Genomic DNA, 27,870 nt, shown 5'->3' on the forward strand with positions numbered 1-27,870 from the left:
CATCTTATAGGAATAATAATAATAATAATAATAATAATAATAATAATAATAATAATTTTTATTTGTACCCCGCCTATCTGGCTGGGTCTCCCCAGCCACTCTGGGCAGCTTCCATCAAATATTAAAATACATTTAAAATATCACGGATTAAAAACTTCCCTAGGAATCAAACATGCACGCACATTATGTATCAAAGGCATGAATGGTGGACAAATGCAATAAAATCCATGCATCTTGTTGCATTTGCAGCCTGTTTCACGCCTTTGATGCATGATTTGCATGGGTGCCATATAAAAGTAGAATTAATAGAGGGTCTCTGGGCAAAAACAACCCTTGCTTTGGGGTGCTGTTTGTGCCAGAGGCAGCCCTGAATAGGATTTGGGGAGTCTGTTGGTGACTGTCCCTTTGATAATAACAAAAATTCATTGGAATTTGCATCCAGTTGAATAAGCCATGGCATGGCATGGTGTCCAAGGAGACTGATAATCCCTGGAGGGAGAATGAATGAAAGGATGGTTGGATGAAAGAGGGTTTGCAGGAACTACATCCTGGATTGGCCAAGGCTCTTGTAAACAGCAAGGGAAATAGAGAAGCAGATGGCGTTGCCTACTTTTCTCTCCTGCCGCTCTCTCCTGCTTAGGAGTGGATGCAAGTGTCGACGTCATGCATTTTGCTCTTTCATTTACTAATGGATACAGTGGTCCTCCCTCTTTAATGGCTCCTTGCACAATTACATATGTTTTGCTCTGGTTTCATGGACTGGCATTTCCTTTGCAACAACAACCCTTGTAATGCCTTAATCCCCTCGATTTTGTATCATGTTGGGTTAGGCTGTTTTCACTCTAGTGCCAGAAACGCAAGGGTCTTGTCGCTTCCAGGCAGCTTGTGCTATCGGGGTTTCTACGGTTGTAGTGTGAAATTGGTTTGCCTGCTGATTTTGATTCTGGGTCCGGGATGTTGCAGAGGCGGAATTACTGAGTGAAGCCAAGCCACAGGTCTGCTTCCAGGATGCCCTCCAGGAGAGAACAGGAGACACTAAAATTGGGCACCCAGTGCAGTTTAAAGTGGATTCGGTGTGTCCCTTGTGTGCATGGTTTTGTGATGTCCGCATGATGTTGTCGTTATCCATGTAGCAGCCAACACGTTCCCCACATTTAATTCAGATTTCACTGATCCGCTGGTAATGCAGTAAGGAAAACAACAGCAAAGCAAACTAACGTTGCATGTTACCCAACTATGGATGAGCTTAAGTGCATTGTGTAAATATTTACTTTCTTTTAAAATGTGACATTTTGCTGGGTGCCATCTATGACCATACACTATACTTCCATTGACAAGGCACTCCTCAGTGGGCTGTTGTTGGGGCTGGAAGCGACATATGCATGGTGCTGGGTTTTTTAAAAAACCACTGCTTTGTGCAAGTCTAGCATATTGGACGCGGGTGGCACTGTGGTCTAAACCACTGAGCCTCTTGGGCTTGCCAATCAGAAGGTTGGTGGTTCGAATCCCCGCAATGGAGTGAGCTTCCTGCTTCTGCCCACCAAGCAGTTCGAAAGCACGTCAAAGTGCAAGTAGATAAATAGGTACTGCTCCGGCGGTAAGGTAAACGGCATTTCCATGCACTGCTCTGGTTTCAGTGTTCCATTGCGCCGGAAGCGGCTTAGTCATGCTGGCCACATGACCCGAAAGAACTGTCTGCAGACAAACGGCAGCTCCCTTGGCCTGTAAAGTGAAATGAGCACCGCAACTCCAGAGTCGTCCGTCCAGAGTCGACTGGACTTAACTTAACTGTCAGGGGTCCTTTTCCTTTAGCATATTGGAAAACTTTCCTCTCAAAAATAAATAAGTAAACTTGCCACCTGCACCAGTAAACAAAGAGCTGCCCACAATGGGCTTCAGGTTTCTGGAACTTAGACTTGCAAGCAAGTACTAACCAAGGAAAGAGGACAATAACACACTGCATACTGTACATCCCACCCAACACATAGGAAATGTTGAGTCAGGGTTCAGTTGAATGCACTGCTCTGTGGATACACATGGGGAAATTGGATCTGTGTGACTCACATGCACATTAACACACTTGTGTATATACAGCCTAAGTCAGAATTGGCCAGTGTTGTTATAGCAGACACTTCAAAGCTGAGGTCAGCCTCTTACTAAGCTTTCTTTAACCACTCCCATCTTTTCTTCAGAAATTAGGCATTAATTCACCTGGCCCTTCACAACTCTGGTCTAAGATTCCTTAAGGACTGCCCGAAATCCCTGCTCAGTCGTTGAGGTCTTTGGGTGGTCCCCATGTCTCAGGTGCACAGCTCGTCATGCCAAAAGGCAAAGGGTTATTTTTGGATTCAGGTAGGCAATACAAGAAACACTAAATTGCACTTTAACAGGCTTATTTGCTAGATAAAAATACAAGGCACAAAGCACGATCAAGCAGAGATTTCATGGCTTTTGGAGTTGCTGTGGAATTTCCTCCTGAGCAGCAGCATGTCCTCTCACTTCCCAAGTCTATCAAGGTTGGGGTTGTAATATCCAGCTAAGCAGGGCCATTATTGGGCTGTACACTATGTTTAGTATCTAAAGATGAAGACCCTCCCCGCACACCCACATTCTGATTTCACCCTTACGACTGTAGATTGCAAAAGCTAGCATGTGGCTTCAAAGGACTGGCTAACCTCGTGCATCCAAGATAACTGGGCTCCACATGGCACTTTCTATACTTGAAAGAATCTTCTGTTTGGAGGGCCGCCTGGTTTAAAAGGTTGCAGTGAAATAATCACAAAAGTGGAATAGCCTCTGCTCCTACAATGGACTTACCCATCTCCTCCCCATGTGTACCCCACCACTACCACCCTGAATCTGTTCTCTTGGAGCAGATTTAGGAAGTTGTGGGATGCACACGGGGGAGTAGAAAGATATTTTCATTGCAGTGACTTTGTTGCATTCGAGCCAAAAGAAAGGGAACACAGGCCTTGAAGTTTCCCATTGCCATTAGGCAACTGACAATATGGCAAGATGCATTGCGTTTCCACATAAAATTATTGTAATTATTTCTTCATTTGCACCAGTACATATGAATTAGCGTGTGCAGCTTTTATTCAAACCAGAGTCCTCTTTTTGGTGATGGTGATGCTAGTTCTTGCTGTCACTGAGCATCTGTGGGGTGGGGGAATATAAGATCCCCTACAGAAGATCCCTGTACAGAAGATCCCCTATAGAAAGCTTGCTTCAGTAACAATTGCTTTGTTTCATGTCCGGGACACAGGTGGACCACCTACTGTTTAGATTCCGAAATCAGGGCTGATTCTGAAAAGTGCCGAGGTTTTCTGAAGCTCCCCGGGGAGAGCGTTTCGGAAGACATGATCAATCTCTCTCTCCTGTGGCTTTAAAGCACAGAACTCTGATCTGAGCAACAAATAGAAGCAAAGAAGCAGAAGAGGAGGAAGTCTCAAAGTGTACATTCAGAGCACTTTTCTCATTATGAGCTGCTAGCTGTAAGAGGAATTTACGGCCACTCTAAATGAATATATATAAACACACACATACGTGATCACTTTCCAATACAGATGAATAATTCAATTTCTTCTCCTGGAAATGTTATTATGTGCCATCATTTACAAGCCCCTAAATACTGTCCTCCTGGCAAATAGAAGGCGAAGAAATGGAGGCAGTGGGAGATTTTACTTTCTTGGGCTCCATGATCACTGCAGATGGTGACAGCAGTCACGAAATTAAAAGACGCCTGCTTTTTTGGAGAAAAGCAATGACAAATCTAGACAGCATCTTAAAAAGCAGAGACATCACCTTGCCGACAAAGGTCCGTATAGTTAAAGCTATGGTCTTCCCAGTAGTAATGTACGGAAGTGAGAGCTGGACTGTAAAGAAGGCTGATCGCCAAAGAATTGATGCTTTTGAATTATGGTGCTGGATCAAACCTATCCATTCTGAAGGAAATCAGCCCTGTGTGCTCATTGGTAGGACAGATCCTGAAGCTGAGGCTCCAATACTTTGGCCACCTCATGAGAAGAGAAGACTCAGGGCTGATTTCTTTGAGAATGGATAGGTTTGATCTTCTTGCAGTCCATGGGACTCTCAAGGGTCCTCCAGCACCATAATTCAAAAGCATCAATTCTTCGGCGATCAGCCTTCTTTATGGTCCAGCTCTCACTTCCATATATCACTATTGGGAAAACCATAGCTTTAACTATACGGACCTTTGTCGGCAAGGTGATGTGTCTGCTTTTTAAGATGCTGTCTAGGTTTGTCATTGCTTTCCTCCAAAGAAGTAGGCGTCTTTTAATTTCGTGACTGCTGTCACCATCTGCAGTGATCATGGAGCCCAAGAAAGTAAAATCTCTCACTGCCTCCATTTCTTCCTCTTCTATTTGCCAGGAGGTGATGGAACCAGTGGCCATGACCTTAGTTTTTTTTATGTTGAGCTTCAGACCATATTTTTCACTCTCCTCTTTCATCCTCATTAAAAGGATCTTTAATTCCTCCACACTTTCTGCCATCAAGGTTGTGTCATCAGCATATCTGAGGTTGTTGATATTTCTTCCGGCAATCTTAATTCCGGCTTCAGATTCATCCAGTCCAGCCTTTCACATGATAAATTCTGCATATAGGTTAAATAAGCAGGGAGGCAATATACAGCCTTGTCGTACTCCTTTCCCAATTTTGAACCAATCAGTTGTTCCATATCCAGTTCTAACTGTAGCTTCTTGTCCCACATAGAGATTTCTCAGGAGATGGATGAGGTGATCAGGCACTCCCATTTCTTTAAGAACTTACCATAGTTTGCTGTGGTCAACACAGTCAAATGCTTTTGCGTAGTCAATGAAGCAGAAGTAGATGTTTTTCTGGAACTCTCTAGCTTTCTCCATAATCCAGCGCATGTTTGCAATTTGGTCTCTGGTTCCTCTGCCCCTTCGAAATCCAGCTTGCACTTCTGGGAGTTCTCGGTCCACATACTGCTTAAGCCTGCCTTGTATAATTTTAAGCATAACCCTGCTAGCGTGTGAAATGAGCACAAAACTCCTTCATGGATCACTGCCTTGTCGTTGCGAATAACGCAGAGAAACTATGAGCTATGCCATGTAGGGCCACCCAAGATGGACAGGTCATAGTGGAGAGTTTTGACTAAACGTGATCCACCTGGAGAAGGAACTGGCAAGCCACTCCAGTATCCCTGCCAAGAAAACTCCATGGAAAAAGGGCAACCCTAGCCTGTTGAATTGCATACAGCCCAAGCAGCCCCAAGACTTGTGGAGAGACGTACTCTTATCCTTGGCAGAAAAGCAGCAACATGAGATTTGTAGCTTGCTGTTGTTCTACACCCACCATCATTATGTCACTGCTGGGCCGGTGTTTGATTATGAGAACCATTTTCCAAGAGGAGTAAATGCACAACCTTGATGGGGCACTGTTGTTGTAATGACTCCCCTAAATGGCTCTGTAGTCATTTGTGCTGCTCAAATTACTGAGATTAGCAAACCCACTCACAAATTATGATCTCCATAGTTCAAAGCAAATTCAGGGCTCATTTTTCTGCAAAGAAAGGTAGAGCTATCATCGACTTTTGGGTCTCAACAAAGTCAACTTGACTACGAGGCACTCATTACGCAACCATCTTCAAAGCGTTGCTTGTTCCCTAAGAAAAAGAAGATGACATTATAACACATCTGATTTAACTAGGGAGGTGCTTGGTTTTTTGGGGAGTCAAGTTTCAGCGTCTGTAATAGCCTTGGAATACTGTGTCCAGTTCTGGGCACCACAGTTCAAGAAAGATACTGACAAGCTGGAACGTGTCCAGAAGAGGGCAACCAAAATGGCCAAAGGCCTGGAAACAATGCCTTATGAGGAACAGCTTAGGGAGCTGGGCATGTTTAGCCTGGAGAAGAGAAGGTTAAGGGGTGATATGATAGCCATGTTCAAATATATAAAAGGATGTCATATAGAGGAGGGTGAAAGGTTGTTTTCTGCTGCTCCAGAGAAGCGGACACGGAGCAATGGATTCAAACTACAAGAAAGAAGATTCCACCTAAACATTAGGAAGAACTTCCTGACAGTGAGAGCTGTTTGGCAGTGGAATTTGCTACCAAGGAGTGTGGTGGAGTCTCCTTCTTTGGAGGTCTTGAAGCGGAGGCTTGACAGCCATCTGTCAGGAATGCTTTGATGGTGTTTCCTGCTTGGCAGGGGGTTGGACTGGATGGCCCTTGTGGTCTCTTCCAACTGTATGATTCTATGATTTTGCCACCGTGGATAAATACTGGTATCAGGTGATGTTTTCCTTACCATCTTCCCTACCAAAGAAATCTCGAAGGTAACAGGATGCTGGACTAGATGGGCTATGGACCTGATCCAGCAAGCTCTTCTTGTGTTCTCAAATTTTGATAGCTGCTCAGCGATACATTACTGTCCTCTGCCTTTGCCATTGCTCTCTTCATGGTGGCGTTGCTATCACATCATTGTGTGGTGTTGCGTAGAATATGTTCTTTAGAATGTGACATTTCGTCTCTTTGTACTGACAGTGTTAGTTGTCTTTGAGGTTCCAAAGGTGGGATTTCTTAAGCTCAAAGAGTTGTTGTGCTAACAGGAGATTACCTTGTGCATACCCCTTTGACCTCCACAGAGGAAAGACAGGACACAAACACAAGAACTGCATGGTAAATGCAATATGAATAATAAAGAGTATACTTGCCTTTTTCATGCAAACGTATTCATGTGGGAGTTAGGTCAGCATTTTGTACAGAAACTCTAGGAAAATATTCTTATCTTTATTGAACATCTTTTTTTTTTTTCAGAAAACGCTGCCTTGCCTCTAAATTGACATTATCACATAGCCAAATCCATCTGACTGCTTAGCATCCTGATAGGGAACCCAGAAAACATTGGCTTCCCTCTCAGCTAGCCTTCAGTGACAATGCCATGATTGATTGATTGATTGATTGATTGACTGATGGGCTGTGCAGTGTCCTGACATCTTATTCGCTACACAGTTACCCATGTTCCTAGGAAAAAGACCCCATAATTGCAAGTAAATAAATACCGTATATACTCGAGTATAAGCCGACCCGAATATAAGCAGAGGCACCTAATTTTCCTACAAAAACTGGGAAAGCTTATTGACTCGAGTATAAGCCGGGTGTGTGTGTGTGCCGCCGGCGGCAGGAGGAGGGAGTAGCCCGAGAGGAGCCATTTCGGGAAGCTCCCTCCTACTCCTCCGGCTTTGCCGCGGTCGGGGCTCCTGTGCCTGCCCCTTGCAAGAGGCGGGCGGAGAGGAGTGGCGAGAAAGGGCCGCTTGTCCTTCGCCCTCCGCTCGCAAGAGCAGGCATAGGAACCGCTGCCCGCCTCACTCGAGTACAAGCCGAGGGCGGCTTTTTCAGCACAAAAAAATGTGCTGAACAACTCGGCTTATACTTGAGTATATATGGTACCTGGTGCTGATGCAGAAACAGGTGAAACAGTTGCAGTGAATAGAAGTGAAGATTCATAAACTATAGGGTGTTTGGCGGAAGTATATATCTCCCTCCCAAGCAACTACTTTGGCTTGAAAGTTGAAACAAGCCAACTTTTGGCACAGTTTGGTCCACATCCCAATTGGCTCTCCTTTTGCTTGAAATTCTCCTAAACAGGAACATCCAGATTTAGGAACAGAGTACATTGAACCAGATCTTTGGTCCATGTAGCTAAGTAATAACTTAATAGGTTTTCAGAAAGGGGCTTTCCCCAACTCTGTCTGGAGATGCAAGGGACTGAAACCTTCTGCGCTGAAATCATGTGCTCTGCCACTGAGCTATAGTTTCAACATTTCACGCCCAGCGAAATTTGGTGGCAGCCCTCTTTCCTATCTTTCCATTTGGCCGGCCTTTTCATGTGGCAAACGATCCGGGATCAGCACTTGACTGGAGCAGCTCTCTACATCACCACACAGAACTTTCTTTACAGGCTAGGCTGTGGTTGAAACCCGCCTCCCCCCTCCTCCAGGCTAACCATGTGGTGAGCCACAACACATGGCCATCACGCCATGGAGTAACAGCCGCCACGTGGAGCAACCTCAAGTCCCCTCCACGTTTCATCAATCGTTGCTCATAAGCTGGCCTCATAAGTCTCATTGATTTCAAAGGCGCAACTTTCCCAGTGAGTATGCAAAAGGCTGAAGACGCAGCAGGAATATATGTGCTGTACTTATTAACTCGGAGCCTTCAGAGGACATTCGGGAACTGAGAAGAGGTGAGAAAAAAACATTCACACTATTTCCTTCCAGTTCTGACACATCTTGTGTCCACTTCTCTGTTCCAATGGAGATCTCCCAGGATTAAGCAACAAAATCCTGGAGTAATAGAGCTTGATCATTCCCTCCAGGGATATGCAGTGAAAACGGGGCTGGAGGCACCATCTTGAGAGGGCGATGGGGGGGGGGGGGAATCACATGCATGACGTTTCAAGGTCCCGACCTTGTGAATATGAGCATTGCACCTCGGTAAGCCAGACAGAATCTCCTTAGGCTTTGGGAAGGAAGTGGCAGAGGTCTGACAGGATGCTGGAGCCCTCTTGCCTCCTTCCCAAAGCTGGACCGGCTTTGGGAAGGTGGTGGGAGAGCTCTTGGACCCATCAGAGCATCCCACCTCCCTCCCTAAGCTGGACAGAAGCTTCCCGGGCTTTGGGAAGGAGGTGCCAGGGAGTCCCGCTAGTCCATTGGCTGCATGCCACTGGCTCTCTCACATCTTCAAGAGCCCAGTTCTGTTCAAATGGCTCCAGAACTCCTCCTGAGGTTTGCTAATTTCCTTTAACGATCAAGGGAATTATGTCTCTCTCTTCTCTCTGCAGGAGTTATCGACCTTTTGACTGACAGGTGTAGCATGGATGTGTGTGTGTGTGTGCTGTTGGAGGTCGCCCAAAAGGGCAAAAGTGTGGTAATTAGCAGCTTCTCTCTGGGGAAGAGGTCCTCTGTTTGGGATTTGTGCATTCGACAAGCTGAGCTTCCCTCGTGGCAGCACACCAGACAGCTATGCCATGTTTGCGGGCTTCCAAAAGGCTGGCAGCGCCATGTATCTCAGGGTGGCCAGATCACTGTGAGTGGCTGGGTGGTTAGAGTGTGGCAAGAACCTTACTCACTGTTGGAACCGGTCACGTTTTCTGACACGTGGGTGGCATTCCTACTGTACACCGATATGCAAGGGTTCCTTTGGGGTCACTCCATGCAACCACCAATAAACCTTCTGGACTGAGATCTTTGCCTACATCTAACAGAGGGTTAGTTAGTTCCAAAGTCAATACAGTTGTGTTGTTTAAGGCAATTGCATGCATAAAAGCACTGTACTCCATGCAGATGTTATTATATATATATATATATATATATATATATATATATATATATATATATATAAACAGTTTGTCTATTGCTGTTTTTGTATTTCTAATGTTTGTAGGCTACTTTTCACCATAAATGGTCTCAAAGCAGTTTTCAGAACAAACAGTGAACAATGTTTCAGTCAAATAACAAGGTGTTTAAAATAATAAAAACCATCAATCAAATAATAACATAAGTCTAATGTAATGCAGTGGCGGAGGAACTATGGACTGTGCGCGCCCTCGGGTGCTCTACAGCTGGGGGGAGGCAGGGGCCATCTTGTCACCCCTCCCAGAGTGGCACCCGGGGCGTACCGCCCCCTCTGCCCCCTTCCTACGCCCCAGATGTAATGCCCTTAAAATGCCTGAGTTGGAAGGGACCCCAAGGGTCGTCTGCCCCAATCTCCCAGTGCAGGAATCTCAACTGAAGCATCCAAGCTCACCCGATGAAAAGCGAGCACACATACTTGCATAGTTGCAACCCCCAGCTTAAAACCTCCAACCTCAGCCTTGGTCTTTTTAAAAACAACAGCAACAGCTTCACCTTTTGCAGGCAACCTCTCCTGTTCGTGATCCTTTCTTCCCGGGGAAACACACTTATCTCAAAGGACACAAGCTCACTAAGCTCAGGGACAATGAGAATATTTTCTTTTTCTTTTTCTGTCTCTGCTTCCCCCCCCTCTTTTTTCTCTTTTTTATGTCTAAAAAAAAAAAAATATGGAATCAGAAGCAAGTGAGTACAACATGTTCCACAATGACTGCTAAGTGGTTCAGGGACAGTCCCTTGTTTACTGAGCCTGGAGAGTTCATTCTCTCAGAACAGAAAAAAAAATTAACAACTTTAACAGCATATAGGTATACTGTCAAGGTGTGTTATCGTAAAAGTCATAATTCAGTCAACAAAACAAAGGAGTTTTCTATTATGCTACGGAGCATTTGGAATTCTTTTTACCAAGTGTGTCTTGAACAGCTGTTGGGGCTCAGGAACCTGGGGAAGTTAAATACATCTTTGCATTTAATGTGCAGGTTTTTTAAAAATGTAGGGAGGGGTCAACAATAAGGCTGGACTGAATGACAAGGGTCATTTTTCCTCGGAATTTGCTTTTTTGTTTCAGCAATACTTCAGGGAAGAGGCGAAATTATTCTGAGGGGAAGTGAATCAGAGAGGTTGCCATCTTTGCCTCTGATGTGCTTTTTTGAATTTTGGGAAATTCAAAATGGCTGCCCCTTTTGCTGCTCACTGGGGGCCACTGTTACAGCAGACGGCAATTGATAATCTACGGAGGAACACACAGTTTACACCTGCTTTTCCAAAGTGGCAGGATTGTTCCTCCAGCAGCACATTTTATTCGAGAGGTGCAGTGGCAGTTATGCCTCTGAATAAAAGGGTCGTGATTGAAGTGGGCTTGTTAAAAAATACAAAGTCACAGCATGCTGTTACATGCAGGGCTTTTTTCAGTTCTGGTGAGTTCTGGCACCTCTCAGATGGGCGCCATTGCCATTATAAGAGAATAAGGGAGGTGTTCATGGTAAGTTCTGGCACCCCTTTTTCTAGAAAAATAGCACTGATTACATGCGGCCCTATTTTAAATCATAAACTCCTAGGAAAATTATTTCTTAAGTTTGCCTTTCTGTCCCCTATTAAATATTTACCTAAGGCTGTCATCACACTACAGTTTGCTTGGCCACCGACAGATGGCAGTGTGAACTACAGCATGCTGATAGCCTTCTGAGATCCATTGGGCCATTGCAGCATCAGTGTGTAGCCCAAGAAGGTAGCATCAGTGTGTAGCCCAAGTAAGAATCAAAATCATGGCAGACCAGAGCAGCTCCTCGGCAACTGCCTTTCTCTACTCCTGCCGCCACTGCCCGACTCACCGATGATGCCATTTCAACCTCAGCGGTAAAGTGCAAGGAGGACGGGGCAGCGGGAGAGCAGGAAAGAGTTGGCCCAGCCTGTAATGACTGCTCCTCACCTAGGCTGCCAACCCTCATTTCTCTTCTCCTCATGGGTGAAGGTCTAAATCAGGCTACCTCAAACTCAGCCCTCCAGATGTTTTTGGCCTACAACTCCCATGATCCCTAGCTAGTAGGACCAGTGGTCAAGGATGGTGGGAATTGTAGTCTCAAAACATCTGGAGGGCCGAGTTTGAGGAAGCCTGGTCTAAAGGGAGTGGGCTGGGAGGCTCACCATGTTTACTCAACTGTAATGGAGAATGCTAGCAAGGAGGCCTGAGCTAACTTGGACCAGCGTCTTCCTCAACCACCTACCAGCCTGGTGACTACACTTAAAACAAGAAGCTCATGGCATCTATGTTACTTAGAAAGGTTCCCATGTAGGCTGCTTTCATCTGCACCTGCTGTGTGGTTTCATGGCACCTGCATCCAGCTGCCTGAGGCGGCTGCCTCATTCTGCCTGATGGTAGGGCCAGCCCTGGTATAGAAAGTCAGGCCATCGGTTCCTCTAGCTTGCTGTTGTCTTTTCTGACGGGGAGCAAAGTTTCAAAGCTTTCAAAGTTTCACAGTCCTGCCAAGGACAGATCTGGGGTTTTCTGCTTGCACAGAGCTGTGAATCTTCCCCAAATGCCTTGATCCTATATTTATTCCAAGAAAGGGGTGTATCCCTATGGTGTAGTGACCACAGTTTAGAGACAGTTAACTGGCCTTTTGCATGTGCCTTCTGCCATGGCCATTTGAGTAATTGTGATTTTGGAATTAGCATGCGCAGACATGTTTATAAATGTCAAATCCCAGCCTTGGGAACCTCTGTGCCAAAGGGGATTTGTTGGCAGGATAGGAGAAAGGGGGGAGGGTTTAATTCTTTGCATTTTCATATGGAGGGAAACAGCCTATTTTGCCTCTTTAGTGTTTCGTACGTGGTTTTTGAGGGTTCTGGAAAAGAAGGGGGGAGAGATAAGGGAGACATACATGTTCTGTAGGGCATTTTGTCATATGCTTTGCACATATGTTGTGTATACCTTGTGTGTGCAGAAACCATCAGGCCTGGCTGGGTTTCAAGATGAGAAATCCCGAGGCTTACTACAGGCTGCATGTAAACACGCAGAGCCTAAATATTCATAAGAGCTCCGAGTACTGCTTTTATCTCTGTCATATTCTTAAATGGGCATTTAATCCCCCTCCTCGCCAGTGTCCCCTCCTCCCCCTGCCCAGTCCTGTTTACATATCCTTTGTAATCTAATGTAAAGCTTCCGAGAGCACCTATGCAGACTGGGAGCGATGGTTTAATATGGGCCAAGGGAGGGGGAATGTGAACAGCAGGTCGCGTGGCCCTTTGATTTGGAGATAAGCTTGGAGTGTATGTCACTGTTTGCTTTCGGAGATTGTGCAAAGCATGTTAATCTCTGCAACAAAGCTCTGGGAATTGAATTCTGAAAAATCCTTGGAGTGGAAGGGTAGGGGGTTTGCTGAAACAATATGAACTGAAATCCAAACTCCTTGGGATGTAAGTAAACATTACAAGAACAGAGGGCTGCTACCAGAAATCAGTGTCCTATGTTGAGGTCCTCATCCTTTGGCTGACACACACACACACACCCTCATGTCTTGCACATGTAAAAGAAAAAAGAAGGGAAGGTGCCAGGGAAGGAACAAAAAGAGTGGAAATCTCTTGCATTGGAGGTTTTCAGATGACAATATTGATCTCCACTCAGATGGTCTTTGGAAAGTTTGCAGAAGTCAAGAATATCTATCCTTGGCCTTGCACTTGGTTAATATTTTGTTCCTGATGACAGCGTGTGAAATGGTTTTAACCCAGGTTGGATTTATTCAGTGGGTGAACAGGGCCCTGGTTGGGTTTTCATAATAAGGCAGTGATTTTGACGATGGCACCAATGGTGAAGAAAAGGTTTTATTACAATATGTGTTGTCTGCTTTGATTTGTAGAGACAAAATTATGTTTATTATTAAGTGGTTTGCCAAGACTTTCAGGTGGTCCATGGGTGGTTGGTGGGAGAGACTGAGAATTGCTGTTCTAGTGGATCACGGTGCAACACAGAGCACTGGAAAACATATTTGAGTCTTAAAGTGGTGCTGACAAAGATCTTAACCAAAATACACAGGGTCTGATAAATTGTATTTTTTTGTGCACCAATAAGCTTTTTGTCTTCATTTCCTTGCTTTTGACAGAGGCAGCTTTTGATAAGGAACAGGGGTAGAACAAGACTCTATGCTTGTTCACACATTACACTGAATACACAGGTAATAAGCTGTCTCTACACGTGTAGAGCCAGGGCTTGCTGATCAGAAGGTCGGCGGTTCGAATCCCCGCGATGGAGTGAGCTCCCGTTGCTCGGTCCCAGCTCCTGCCCACCTAGCAGTACGAAAGCACGTCAAAAGTGCAAGTAGATGAATAGGTACCGCTCCGGCGGGAAGGTAAACGGTGTTTCCGTGAGCTGCTCTGGTTCGCCAGAAGCATCTTTGTCCTGCTGGCAACATGACCCGGAAGCTGTATGCCGGCTCCCTTGGCCAGTAACATGAGATGAGCGCCACAACCCCAGAGTCGGACACGACTGGACCTAATGGTCAGGGGTCCCTTTATCTTTACCTTTACACGTGTACTTGTGTGAAAGAGTATAAACATGTAGATTTGTACAGCTCAGCTCTTGTATGCCCTTGTACACAGAGTATGCACTCATCAAATGTTACTTGTGTATGAGTGTATATCCCAAATATACACACATCTCCAATTCAGAATTCCTCCATGCTCACTCCTGTGCAGTTAGGGTTCCCTATTCATTCATTCATTCATTCATTCACACACCCTTTGTGTGTGCAGAACTACCGTCTTCCTCCCCTGAAATGAAAGAAGGCAGCCAGGTCAGACAGGGGCAAGAGGGAACTCACCCTAGCAAGAGCACCACAATAACCCCATTCAAATCCAATAGGAATTTGGGCATTTGACTAGAGCCGCAGTACATCGGAAGAAAAACTTCACTCTGTCCTAAACAGTGTAATAGTATATAGCTCTCTTAACTCCAGTGCAGACTGACATAGCCACAAGGTCTTTGTCCCAGACCCCAATCTGCCAAGTGGGGTAATAACACTGGTGTGCCTTAGAGGGTTGATCAAAGGTCAAGCTGCATGTAATGTTAAAGGCATGTGAGCGAGTGGCATGAAATATGTGGTCAGGGGTTAAATTGCTTTGAGATATTTTATAGGAAGCAATTCATAAATGGAAATAAATAGCCCCCCTTCCCAGCCCCCTACAGCTGATATTTAAAGAACACTCAGCATGCATATTAAACAATTGTACATTAAGATAACAACTTATGCGCATTTAACATGTGTGATGTCAACCTTACCTGCTGGTGGAAAGCAGACAATTTAAACACATGGAAGGTGGAGGGCTTAAAAACCCTTGTTGTGCAGGGTTTTCCTGGCATGGAAAGAGCTTTTAAGCTGTCCGCCTTGCCGGCTGGGCTCCGGGTTGCTCTCACAAGATCTCGCAGGAACTTAGGACAGCCCTGCAAGAACTCGCAAGAGCAACCCAGAGCCCAGCCAGCAAGGCAGATAACCCTAAAGCTCTCTGTCTTCCTTGGGAGTGGAAGGGGCAAGGGCTGCTCTGCACACAACTCCAGAAAGGTAAGGATGCTCACACAGGGGTGGCTGGAGTAGTCATGTTTTGACACGCTGTTCCTGGAACAACCCCCAATCAAGAGACACAATTGTACTGTACACATTTAACATCTTGTGCAGTTTGGCACAATATACCCTGAGTATATGGAAATTGCTGAAATATGCTACATATGCTACATAAACTTTGCCGCTGACTAGTATCACAATATTGCTTTCTGTTCCACTTTCTACTCCTTTCCTCCATCTAAACATTAACCCTGGATAATCTGTGGCATTGACAAAGTTCCTTATGTGATGCCACGAGGGATGGGCGCGGACCTGTCATTTTTTGTCTCTCTCAGTTGTTCATGTTTGCAATCCTAAATTGAATTCTCCACATGTCCCCTAAAATCCTTTAAATATACATATTACTTGCCTGGAGAACTGCATTACAAAATTCAGGGACGTGTCGATTTCAAAGGATGGCTGAGTTTTGGTTCTTGTGTCATTTTGGAAAGTACGAATTGGGTGAGGTTAGCCTTTCAATGCAAACTCAAGTGAATTTCACCCCATCCCTAAATGCCTCCCGATACCATTTCCCTTTATTTATTCACTTAATCAGTGGTAGCGCTGCTTGCAAATGTATTTGGACAGGAAGCAAAAAAAAAAAAAAGACGAGAGGGGGAGAAAGAAAATATCGAATATCTTTTTGCAAAGGAAACAGATGGGAGAAATGTTTTTTCTTTAAAATCTTTTTATGAAATCCGTGCACATGTTGTCACTCTCTGCTTTTTCCCTTTTCTGGATTTCGTTTATTTATTTATTTATTTATTTTATTTCTGTATTGGCGACACCCACAGGCTTGCGATTCGAAAGCCAGCCAATCTATAAATGCCTGCCTGAGTGTGGGGGCGGTCAATTACTCTTGTGAGAGATTTCCAAGGCAGATATTAGCAAGCGTGCATCTCGGGGAGGGAAGCCTCATTTGGGATGCAGGATCCGAGATGGTCGTAGCTGGGATCATCTGATCTCGCAGAGTCAATCCCGAGACAGCTCTTGTAAAGGGAGGGGGGGAGAGGCACCAGGCTTTGAGTGGCTGCTTCGTCGTGATGCCGAGAGAGAGAGAGAGAGAGAGCACTATTATATACAGTCCGCTTGCAGGCTGCCTGTCACAGCTCTGATCAGGGAACCACCTGCACTCACAAGTCTCGCTATTTTCTACCAAGACTAAATGCTGTCAGGATGCATCGTCGCTGGTGCTAGGCAAAAACGAAAAGCGAGTTCTTCTGGCTTTCGGAGCAATTTCCAGCAGAAGTGCTTTCAGGATTCGGTTGCTTCTGAGAGCATCTCTGTGAGAGTTGTGGCATTCGCTGAGTGTTTTCACCGAGAACGAGCTAAGAAGAAGAAGAAGTGTTAGTGGGACAAACCTTAGAGAAAAGGGGCGTCTGCTAGCCAGAGAACTTTTCTCTCTCGGGAAGCAGAAGCTGGCCTTTGAGATGGAAGAGGGAAAGGTCTCTAAGGGCAGCCGATCTCATGCCTTTGATTACGTCTCATGAACTGACCCACAAGCCAACTCTCTGGGTCTCGGGACAAAGTGGACTTTGGCAAAAACGAAAACAACAAACAGACAATGGTGCAAAACGTGATCTTGGTTTTCTTCCGCAGGCGACTGAGCCAAAGACCTGCTGTTGAGGAACTAGAAAGAAGAAATATTTTGAAACGTAAGTAATTGATTCCTTTTCTCTAAATGGTAAAATGTTCTTTCTGTTCTTAACACAGGGGGAAATAATTGTTCCCCATTGAGACAGGGTGGGTGGGCAATGGCATGTCCCCTTGCCTGGTTTGGATCTCTAGAAGGCTGCTGGACTGTTACCCAGTAGGATGTTTGCTCTTCAAATGTAGATCTACTCATTTGGAATGTAGATGAGGATCGCTGTTAAATAATGCACGGTTTGCGTGAACACAGCCATCAATCGGTAGTAGAAGATAGATACAATAATTCTACAAGTGTTTTGGGATCTTCATATTGCTTGCTCACACAACAGCCCTGTGAAGTACGCCGCAGTTGTTCCCATTTTACTAGTGGGAAACTGAGGCTGAGAGATAAATCATTTGCCCAAGGGAAGCCACAGGATCTGTTGCAGACATTTGCAGCCATATCTCCTGATTTCAAAAATAATTTGTAGTGTCCTGTTTAAAATTTGTTAGAAAAATTGAATTTCTCCTCCTCGGACTCTGTGTAATCATGTCGTGGATTTAGTGGGGGGTTTTTTATGGGTGTGTTTTAACAAAGAAAAACCAAGTATACCCCAAACTGCAACTCATCACTTCTAAAAGTAAAAGCAGGGAGCATTCATGCGGACGAATGAGTTTTCTGGCGAGCGAATTGGTTGCTGAACACCCTGACCTTTCTATGTCAACGCAAACTATGAATTAAAACCACGAAAAGCAAATTAGTGCATCATAATTGTGTGCGTTCTGCAACATTGCCACTGAATTTCACCTGAAACAAAACCGGGGTCAATTCAGGGAGCCCTGCTTGGCAAAATCGGTCAGAATATTTTTTTTATTTTTTTTTTAAAGAATCTGTATGATGTTAGTGAAATTTCACTGATAACTTCACTGAAAAGTCTGCACACATCAGCAGTTTTGGTTATCACTGTAGAAAATGTTCACTATAGGAAATAGGGGTGCGAATAAGCTGATTTAAGGCATTTAGAGATTCATGCGTCCCCCTACCCCTAAGGTCAAGGCTGGCATCATTTCCTTATCTTCCTGAGCTCAAGAAACAATGAGAGAGGTCGCAAATAATTTACAGATTTAAGACAGAGAGGGTTAGGCTGCACTCCTGCACAGATGTACTTGGGAGCAAATCCTATTCAGTCAGTTGGACTTTTGAGTATATTTGCATAGGATCTGGCCACTCATGACTTGTCTGAAGCCTGCCACTGGTTTCATGTGGGTGCTGGTTGGAATCCTGCCTCTGCCACAAACTCACTAGGCAGCCTTAGGCATGCCACTTTCTTTCACCCCCATTCTCCCATCTGCAAGGACCACAACAGAGGCCTAACTTGAAGATTTCTTGAAAGAGGAACTGTGCGTGCATGGAATGCTTTGAACTCACCAAAGTGCTCCAAAGTGATGTTAATTGTCAAAATCTCTGGGTACATCCACTTAGCCATTAAGTCTGTCTCTGGTCTGTAAGCTACACCGATCCACAGATCCTCGCGCACAGAAATTCACTGTGTGCACACAACTTTGCGCATGGGCCTTCTCTCCTGCACATATGGTTGTACGAATGGCGCTAGTTGCTAGGAGAAAAGTGGAGAAGGCAGCCAAGATTCACACCCAAAATGAAAGGTAGACACCAGCAGAGTTGACTGTGACAACTTATCCAGTGCATTGCTCTCTCTCTCTCTCTCTCTCTCTCTCTCTCTCTCTCTCTCTCTCTGTGTATGCACGCGCAGATTGCATTCTGCAAAGCAATTTGTGCATTGCAGTCTGCTTCTGCACATAGGCTGCCCTTGCAGGGATCAGGGTGACTAGCTTTCAAATTTCCTTCTCTTGATATATTGAGATGAGTGCAGGGTGAGAGGTGGAGGATGTGATTTGAACCAAAAGAAAGATAAGCAAAATGGAAGAGGGACATTAATGGGATGTCCTTTGCAGATAAAGCAGGCCCATCCTCCTCGACTTCCTCTGGATTTCCTCCCAAGGGAAATCTGGCGGCTAAATTGAATTTATTTTCCCTTTAAAAATCAAAGTTCCTGTTCCCATCAACCAAATGGGTGGCAAATGGGTGGCTTGGCTGACAACTGCAAATCAGGCAAGAGGGAAGCTGTTAAACTAGCAAGTTCTGAGGAAGGCATCAGATAGAGGAGTCAGGAGATGCCTCTGGGCTGATTTGATTGGCAGCATCTTATTATATTCTCGTATCAGGGGAGTGACTGCAGCTCAGTAGTGGGACACCTGCTTTGCATACAAAAGGTCCCAGTTTCAAACTCAGTCGAAAGGGGCAAGTGATGGGAAAAACCAACGCCGGAGTCTTTGGAGAGCTGCTGTCTGTTGAGCTGACAGTACTCAGCTAGATGGACAAATGCTTAAGGCTTGGTCACTTCTTATTCTCCTACTCCAAGTTAGCTGTGTCCCACACAAGTTGCAGTGGGGAGCTGTTGGTTTTTGAGAGAGCAGGACCGGAGTGTTTTCTTGTGCAAACAAATCAGCAATAACGGCGCTCTCACCGGCGAGCAGGATTGGGCACGATGCTCCTTTGGTGCATCAAATGCAGACCATAGAAGCCTTCAAGGCTCTTTCGAGCACTCACGCTGGTAGTCTTCTTGCGAGGGCTGTGCAAGGTGTACCGTAGTTATCAGATGTTTCCCCATTAAACCCCACTCTCTGCCTTTATTTTGGAATGGTTCAGATAATTTGCCACTTGTCACGTGGAGCAACCTGAACCTCTCCAGGGACATGGGACACTTTTGCTTACAGCTGCTGCGATATTTTCCATGAGCGCAGAGGGTACAAGATCGCCTGCAGCGCTCATGCAAATCTCCACTGGGAAGTGGTGGCTGTAACTGGAGAGACCACTGGAGAAAGAAAGAAAAAACACCTGCCCCCAACAACCTTCATTGAAAGCCTCAAAATGTTTCAGGAAACTCCATGCGATAAAAATATTCTGATGTATTTTTTTGAGGATCAGAGAGTCTTCTCTTGGTTTACAAGTGATTGTTGCACTGTGTGAAAGTGTTTTGCCTTGCAAGCTACCGGTACTAATGAGCACATTTAGATTCTCTCTCTCCCCCCCCCACCCCCACCCCAGGTTGCTTGAAAGACACTGGGACAATTTGCTCCTATTTTCATATGATATAAACCAGGCGTAGCCAAGCAGGAGAACTACAACTCCCATCATCCCTGACCATTGGTCACACTGGCTGGAGCTGATGGGAGTTGTAGTCCAAAACTTCTGGAGGGCACCATGTTTACTGCTCCTGATGTAACAATCCTGCACTTAAAAAAAAAGAAGTTCCCCCCACTAGGTCCCATTTTTTTTTCCATCAGTGGCAACAGACCTTTTTCCTACTGCTACCTTTCTTCAAATGGGAAGTTTAGGATTGTTTACATGGAGTCACTAGCACATATCCAGACTGACTTTATTGTTGCTCACAGCGATTTCTAAGTCTTACTACACTACCAAGCTGGGATAGCACAATTGGTAGAGCTCTGGACTAATGTACTAATGCTCTGGACTGGTATTTTGAATGTTGAACTCACTGTTCACACGTACACAGAAAGACTTTTTTGTTGTTCTGTTCAGGTCCTAGCACAGAGTTGTTGCATGAATGTTTCAGAATAATACCAGTAGTGTACTTAGCGAGAGACATCGTAGCTATTATCCCTTTCATTGAGCCTAACCTAGGATACAAAAGATTCTTCTTCTCCTTTTTGGAGGGTATTGGGGGGGGGGTTATCTACTATTTGCTGCGATTTCTTTCAATGGAGAAACCTTCCCATTTATGATTGACGATCCATGCAGTGGTGCATATTTCACTTCATGGGACAGTAGGAAGCCTTCACAGTGGAAAGCCATCCAAGCAATGTGCATGGCTAAAAACAGAATAAAACACCGAAACACAAGCTCTAAACTCTAAAAACAATGACACAATTTCATCAGATATAAAATTGACCTTCCACAATTGACTGGGAAATTCTTCTTAAGCAAAAAAATGTCTTCAGCAGGCACCTAAATATTATCACGCTAGGTGCCTGTCTGATTTGGGCTTGTCATTGATTCCAGAGAGCTGGAGCTGCAACACTAAAAACCCCATTTCTAGTACAGGCTAAGCACATCTCTGGAATAGGGACATGCCTTACGTTTGCCCTCTCACCCAGGGTTATCTCCTCTGACTACAGCAGCTGTCTGTGCCTGGGTTTTTCCCATCTCTTCCTACTGGAATGAACTTGGGATCTTCTGCCTGCAAACTTTGTGCTCCACCACTGAAGTCAACTCCTCCCCAATTCCCTCTTGATGTCTCCACATAGCCCATCTCAGCACCACCAGAAGAATCAGCCCTCCATCGGCTTGATGGATAACCGCTGTTGTGGCCAGGCAGCAGAGGACAGGCCACAACTGTCGGAATGACATCTGCAGTGATAGTTTCTTCTAACCCAAACATAGGGCCAAACATTCACCAAGAGTTCTCCGGTTCCTTTTCTGCGAGCGACGTTCCTATTCAAGCGGTTTCTTCTTCTATCTGAATGTAACATGACTCGATCCAGGCCTACCCTGGCGATTGTTTCGGTGTCACGGCTAATTTAGAATCCTTGTCAAGGGAAAGGGTGTGAATTACACTCTTGTGTTTGGCACTGTACGGCTGGAGGAGTTTGTCTCATTAAGACGGACGGGCCTCAAGCCAGACACTTAATAATTAATGGGCCGAAGGGCAGTCAAAGCCGACTGCCAGGCTGCTGTTACAGAGCCCATTCGCTTTCACTCCATTGTAGTCTAACATTGCGATAAAATAAATACTTTCCCTAATGCACCGTCCAGTAACATTCCTCTTCCTAGCAAAGTCCAACTGACAAACAACTGCTTGGTGTTGGGCAAGAACAGATGCACTTTGAGGGAGTTTACATTCAATTAGCCGGTCTGGACTAAATATGGATTCACAGCAGTGCTATTTTTCTAGAAAAAGAGGTACCGGAACTCACCATGGATGCCTTCCTTGTTCTCTTAGAATGGCAGTGGAGGACACCTGAGAGGTGCCGGAACTGAGTCCAGGTGATTTCTAGCTAGAAAAAAAGCCCTGATTCAGAGACTCATAGAATTGTAGAGTTGGAAGGGACCGTGAGAGTCATCAAATCCAACCCCCTTCAAAGCAGGAATCTCTTTGCCCAATATGGGACTTGAACCCACGACCCTGAGATTAAGAATCTCATGCTCTGCTGGCATTTCTGCTTCCCTGTGGCTGGATCCATTGCCACTCTACCAATGTCTGAGACGAGAATCTGCATTTTCCCACACCGTTGCTACCCTTCCTTGGGTGGCAATGGTGTGGGAATCTGCTTGATCTGGCCAAGACACTTGATTTTAGCATTCAGATGCCACCAAAGCTGTATGGAACTTTGTACCCTGTGGAAAACCCAGTAAAGTGGATGTGAAAGACAGAGGCAACCCCTCATCTGAAGCAGTATGTCACTTTGCATCCTTTCCAGTGCTTAACTTGAGCCAGGGTTGCCTCCCAGGGCTTCCCCCCCCCACTTGCTTGGACATTGAAAAGGCACGTGCCTTTGAGCATGTGCAGAGTGTATTTCCCTCGGGACAACCAATCACCCTCTGTGTACACAGGGTTAGCAGGCAGGGGTGTGATTTCCTAACCCTCTCCAGCCCTATCACTTCCCACTACCAAAATGGAGCACAGATTCTTTCTCTTGGAAAGCTCATAATGCATTTTCTGATTTATATTTTTTTTGACAGGTAACAACAGATCTGGCTAAATTAATTGTATTTGGAGCGGGTGTGTTAATGATGCCCTAAAGGTATCTTGCAATCATTCTGTAACATTGGCCCCCTCCCCTCCCGCCCGTATTGTGTTACACACAAACCTTCCACTGCGGCCGACCTAAGCAGAAATCAGCAACCCTGCTGAAGATTCTCACAATTCTGTCTTTCAGATCTAACCTAAGCTTGCTTTTTCTTGTGACTGCAAAGATTTCTGGCTCTCTGGTTACGACGTGTGTGCTTGCAGCTACTATCCTTCCATAAATAGCTCCATGTGGCTGCTTCTTTTCAAAGTGTTCAGTCAATGGCATAAATAGAGAACCGGAGTCTAAAAATACCTTCCTCGCGCTGCCCCCCCCCCCCCCGGCAAGCAGCATCCTCAATGCTTATTGAAGGATGCAAAAACATTCCCTTGATTTAATGCAGAAAATGCTCCCTTCCCCAGCAGGTTGAGGTTATCATGTGCAAATCAGGATTCCCCACAATTCAATAATCTCCCTTTCCCTTCTTCTTTTCTCCCTTTTTCTGGGGGGAAAAACGGTTAGAGATCTTTCCTGTAGGTTCCCTGTTCCTTGCAGGTCATGGGCGCCCGTCTTAATTTAGCAACAGACAGCCCTTGAAATAGAATCGGTGGATGGAGAGAGAGAGAGAGAGAGAGAGAGAGAGAGAGAGAGAGATCCATTAAGTCATATCCCAAGGCTGAGGATATATTCCACACAATGCTACAGCAGCCGTTCCTATTTTTAGCACCAGCGTGTAGGAGTTATCGCAGCTTGAATACTAATCGTTTACGGTGTGCACGAGCAAAACGGGCGGAGGGGTAGGTAGAAGAGAGCATCACTATGGGAAAATGAAATAATAATTTAAGAAAAGGGAACAGGCCAGCCAGCCAGCCAGCCAGCCGCCCCTCCCTCCCCATGGAATATTAAAGGATCTATAATAAGATTGGCACAAGCAGAATATTAGAAGGCAAAGGAATGCGTGGGAGTTGATTGCTGGCTATTGTTATAAATTAATCAACAAAATTACGGGAGCCTGGCAGAGTTTAGAGTACAAGGAACGTGTGTTCCCTGAAGCAGGGCTGCTATACAATGTTCCAGCTCGTAAGGGCAGCACGGATGACTCAGACAGAGATGTGGCATTGCAAAGCGATCATTTAGACTTCTAAAAAGTCCATCGATTTCCCCCTCCGAAAACACTCCTCGTTGTGCTAACCGGGGGACGGGATTGGCTGCTTTGTGTTTGCCGAAGCCCGCTTTAAGTGGCTTGCCAGGGGAAGGGCTTGACACTGGCATCTGTGTAACCCCGCTGCGAAGGAGTGTGATGGTTTTGGCAGGGCACCAGGCAAGGTGGACTGTGTGGTGAGCTGAGAGAGAGAGGGAAAGAGAGGGAAAGAGGGACGGAGGAAGAGCAGTGCAGCTGGTCTTGATGAGGAAAGTCATCTCTCTCTTCATCTTTCCTGCAGAAAGGAATGACCAAACTGAACAGGAAGAAAGGAGGGAGATCAAGCAGAGACTGACGAAAAAGGTAAGGTGCCCCCCTCCTTCTCTTGGATATTCCTTGTCTTGGTCCTATGTTTTGCACGTGGTTGGTGACAAGGTCCTACTGTAGCCAAACATGAGAATAACAAATTGCAATAGGGACCCAGGCTGTTGTCTGAGCAACTGAAGCCTGCGTAAGGGTGATGGCACACCTGCAAGTAAGAGTCCGAACCCCCAGGTAGCTTCTGATGGAATCTTAATCGCAGGACAGGTTGGTCATGACCAACCCTCATTCCAGGGCTTGCCCGCACTTGCACCTGTCCCATGCCTAGAAAGCATAAGTCTGAGTGGTTTTCCCAGTCCTCTCCCAGGGGTCGAAAAAACATCAATAAGAAGAAACCTGGAACTGTCATTTGTGTCAATTGAGCGCTAAAGAGCAGTTTTCGCCAGGGGGAATCAACAGGGCAAAGAAAGAGTGGATAAGCCCACAGTTGGGTTGGGTCATCTCTAACTTTGGCTGGATGATGCCCCATGACTTGTGTGTACTTTTAAACAGGTTAGGCAGCATCAGAAGGAATGATGCCTTGGTTTGGTTGGTCTACAGGTGGGAACATAGGTTCAATGTTCCACAGGTTCTTGAAACCACATGAACCCCATTTGTGGGGAGACAACAAAGCATTGTCTTGCAGCTGGGGACCTACCACAGACCTCAGGTGAGCTGCAGGCAAGGATTTGCTCTTGCACGGGTTGCAATCCAACAGGTGCTGGCCCTTGCTGTGCCCCCTCCTTTGTCATAATGGAGATTCGCATGGGAGCAGCCCTTGGCAAAATCATGTGTATGATAAGCAAAGTTATCAAGATGAAGGAAGCAAATTCTGCACTCAGCTGATTGGTGACCATTTGCTTTCACACTTCACTTTTTGCTACCAAAGCAGTTTCATTTACATACATATGCAGACACAGACCCACACCCTGTGGCGAGAAACCCACAGTAAACCGGTTCCCTTCATGGTAGCAGGTTTGCATTCCTGTATGATGTTCCTCAGTTCAAAGCTTTTTATGCTTGTATGTTTGCTGACCTCTCCATGTACATAACCAAGGGTAGCTAGCTGCATTTATATCCTGCTTTTCCACTCTAAAAATGGAGTTGCTCAAAGAAGCCAGCATGCCGAAAGGACAACGATCCATTATTAGAACACAATTGCCAGACTAAAAGCAGCATCAAGATGACAAACAGCCCAAAGTAACAATCAATAAATTAAATTAAAGAACAGAGAGAAATGTTTACAGGGAAATGTCTTTGGTTGCCAGCAGAACAAGACAAGGGAGGAAGATAGCTAAACTTCTTTACAAAGCGCTGAATCCTTGTGCTGGGAGTGCAGACAAGCCGCTGTGGAGCTCAGGAAAAAGTCTGCAGAATTTAGCTTGTGCTTTATAAAAATATGCAAGTTCAGCTTTATGTAGAGTTGTAGGTTTCTGGTAACGGGGTATTGAAAACCCCTTTGTGCCAGCAACCAGATTTACCAGCATAAGGATAATTCTCAGAAAGAGTTTTGTTCATTCATTCCCTGAGGGGGAGCACATCTACAAACCCTTTGCAGATAGCTCTAAATATAGCCTGGTATTAAAAATGAATGTTATAAGGTCCTAGAAACCTTTCTCAGAAAGTAATGCCAAGATTCATTCATAAGACATGTGGACCAAAAACGAAAGTCAACGCTGGTTTACTCTGGAGCCTGTAAATGAGACTGTGTAGTACAGTGTGTGTGCACATGACTTCTCTCAAAGAATCCTGGGAGCTGGGAGCCAGATTCAAATAATTGGTTTCACTAGCAGAAGCCCAAACAGGGACTTCTGCTAACGCAGTGGGGCTCTTCCCCCATTCCAACCCCATTCCAAATGGCTTTGAGGTGTCAAGAGAACCCCTCTGACCAACCTTGTGTAGGGGGAAGAGACGGGAGACCACTTCACTGGGCAAGGTGAAAGGTTTGTGCTGACAGAGGGTTTGTTTTAGTGTGACGCTGAATTGTTAGGGGTGCTGGGAATTGTAGCTCTGTGAGCAAGTAAGCTACAATTTCCAGGATTATTTGCTGGGAGCCATGTGCTTTAAGTGTATGGTGTGCATGTAGCCTGAAAATTCAAGCCTCCCTCCTGTGGGATTGCATTTGAACAAGGAGAAACCTGCTGGGTCATACAGTGGCTAACCAGATGCCCATGAGAGCCCCTTGCCTTGCTGCAGGCCACGCCCCTCCCAGCTGATGCATAATTGGTGATAGGATGAAGGGGACCTACATTCATTAAGCTCCTCCATGTCAGCAGGAACCCTGGTCAATCAGGGATCCAGGTGGAATCCTACTCATGTACACCTGCATGCAAGTAGATCCCTTTCATACTACCCATTGAAGTTGCAGGCTGGGGAAAAAGGGTTTCCTTGATATAATGTGTGAACAGGAAAATTTCCCAAGCAGTAAATAAATATAGCACTATAGCAGAGAGATATTGCACTGTTACAACAATGAAAATCTAGAGCAGCAATGACAGTTGAGTATTTGCACCTGTGTAAATGACCTGAGGTTCCGGATCTCTGTCTTGTGAAGACTGACTTCCTGGATTTCAAATACAAAAAGCAAGTTTCCCTTTATGTTTCTAAATACATATTATGAGAATGAGCAAGAAATTGATGAAAAATCGGTCTTATTACCATGTAATATTTATATGGTGACTTTTCCCTCCCTTTCAAAGCTTAATCAAAGACCGACAGTTGACGAATTAAGAGACAGAAAAATCCTAATTCGATTCAGTGATTATGTGGAAGTGGCAAAAGCACAGGATTATGACAGACGAGCAGACAAGCCATGGACGAGGCTCTCAGCAGCTGATAAGGTAAAGCCCTATTTGCAATTGTTGTGATGCGCATCTATTTGCATTTGTGTTTGTTTGTCTGATATACCACTGATGCAGCATGACTCTACATTAGATGAGCCACATAACAGTCCTATAAGCATTGCATCCAGATGTAAGACATAACTTAAGGACAGACTGCACACTGCACTAATCTCCAGCGGTTAATTTCCATGTTAGTTTCTTGCATCAAAAACAACAAACTGTCTTGTGGTTCCTTAATGACTGTAAACAAGTTTATAATCAATGGCTGATCTTTAAGGTGCCACAAACCTATTTTAATTATGTGACCCTGTTTGCTGTTTTTAAACTAACATTTGAAAGCACTGCAAAAACTAACATGTCTAGCAATAGTTCTAGATATGTGCAGCCCTAAAGGATCACATTGAGGATAAAGGGCACGGCACCCATTTGTGCATATAATTCTTCGTCCAGGTAGGAATATACATGTAATAGTCTACTTGCACAGTATGGTCCCTGGCAGGATTGGGGCATCTACCATAAAGCTTAGCTTATAATCTTCCATGCCTCTACATACAGGTGAAACTCGAAAAATTAGAATATCGTGCAAAGGTTCATTTCTTTCAGTAATTCAACTTAAAAGGTGAAACTAATATATGGGATAGACTCATGACATGCAAAGCGAGATATGTCAAGCCCTTATTTGTTATAATTGTGATGATTATGGCGTACAGCTGATGAGAACCCCAACTTAACAATTTCAACTTTGGGGTTTTCATCAGCTGTACGCCATAATCATAATTATAACAAGCGAAGGCTTGACATATCTCACTTTGCATGTCATGAGTCTATCTATCCAGTAGCTAATGAAAACAATTGCCTACATAAATGGACTTTTCCACGATATTCTAATTTTTCGAGTTTCACCTGCAAGTGTTTAGCATGCTCTATAACCACCTATGGCAGTATAAGGCAGTCCAACAAAGAGCCAGCACAGCTCAGTCATTTCAGTGTAGAAATGCAAGAGCATTTTTTTTTTTTGCAGGGTCATTATTTATTTGCTGTTGTTCTTTCTTGAACTGGTGAAATCCAAATTAAGGT

At 45.1% G+C, this 27,870-nt stretch overlaps 1 protein-coding gene across 4 annotated transcripts in view; it reads left to right on the forward strand.

Annotated features, from left to right (window-relative positions):
* PHACTR3 (phosphatase and actin regulator 3) overlaps positions 1–27,870 on the forward strand; it is a 201,287-nt gene that overhangs the window by 170,018 nt on the left and 3,399 nt on the right. For all 4 annotated transcript variants that reach the window (XM_033153656.1, XM_033153659.1, XM_033153658.1 and 1 more), the window contains 3 exons: positions 16,591–16,646; positions 23,892–23,953; positions 26,650–26,790. In XM_033153656.1, the coding sequence (XP_033009547.1) occupies positions 16,591–16,646; positions 23,892–23,953; positions 26,650–26,790 (259 nt within the window). The remainder of the gene's footprint in view (positions 1–16,590; positions 16,647–23,891; positions 23,954–26,649; positions 26,791–27,870) is intronic.

The sequence above is a fragment of the Lacerta agilis genome, chromosome 6 (genome assembly GCF_009819535.1).
Source record: "Lacerta agilis isolate rLacAgi1 chromosome 6, rLacAgi1.pri, whole genome shotgun sequence".
NCBI classification, from domain to species: Eukaryota; Metazoa; Chordata; class Lepidosauria; order Squamata; family Lacertidae; genus Lacerta; species Lacerta agilis.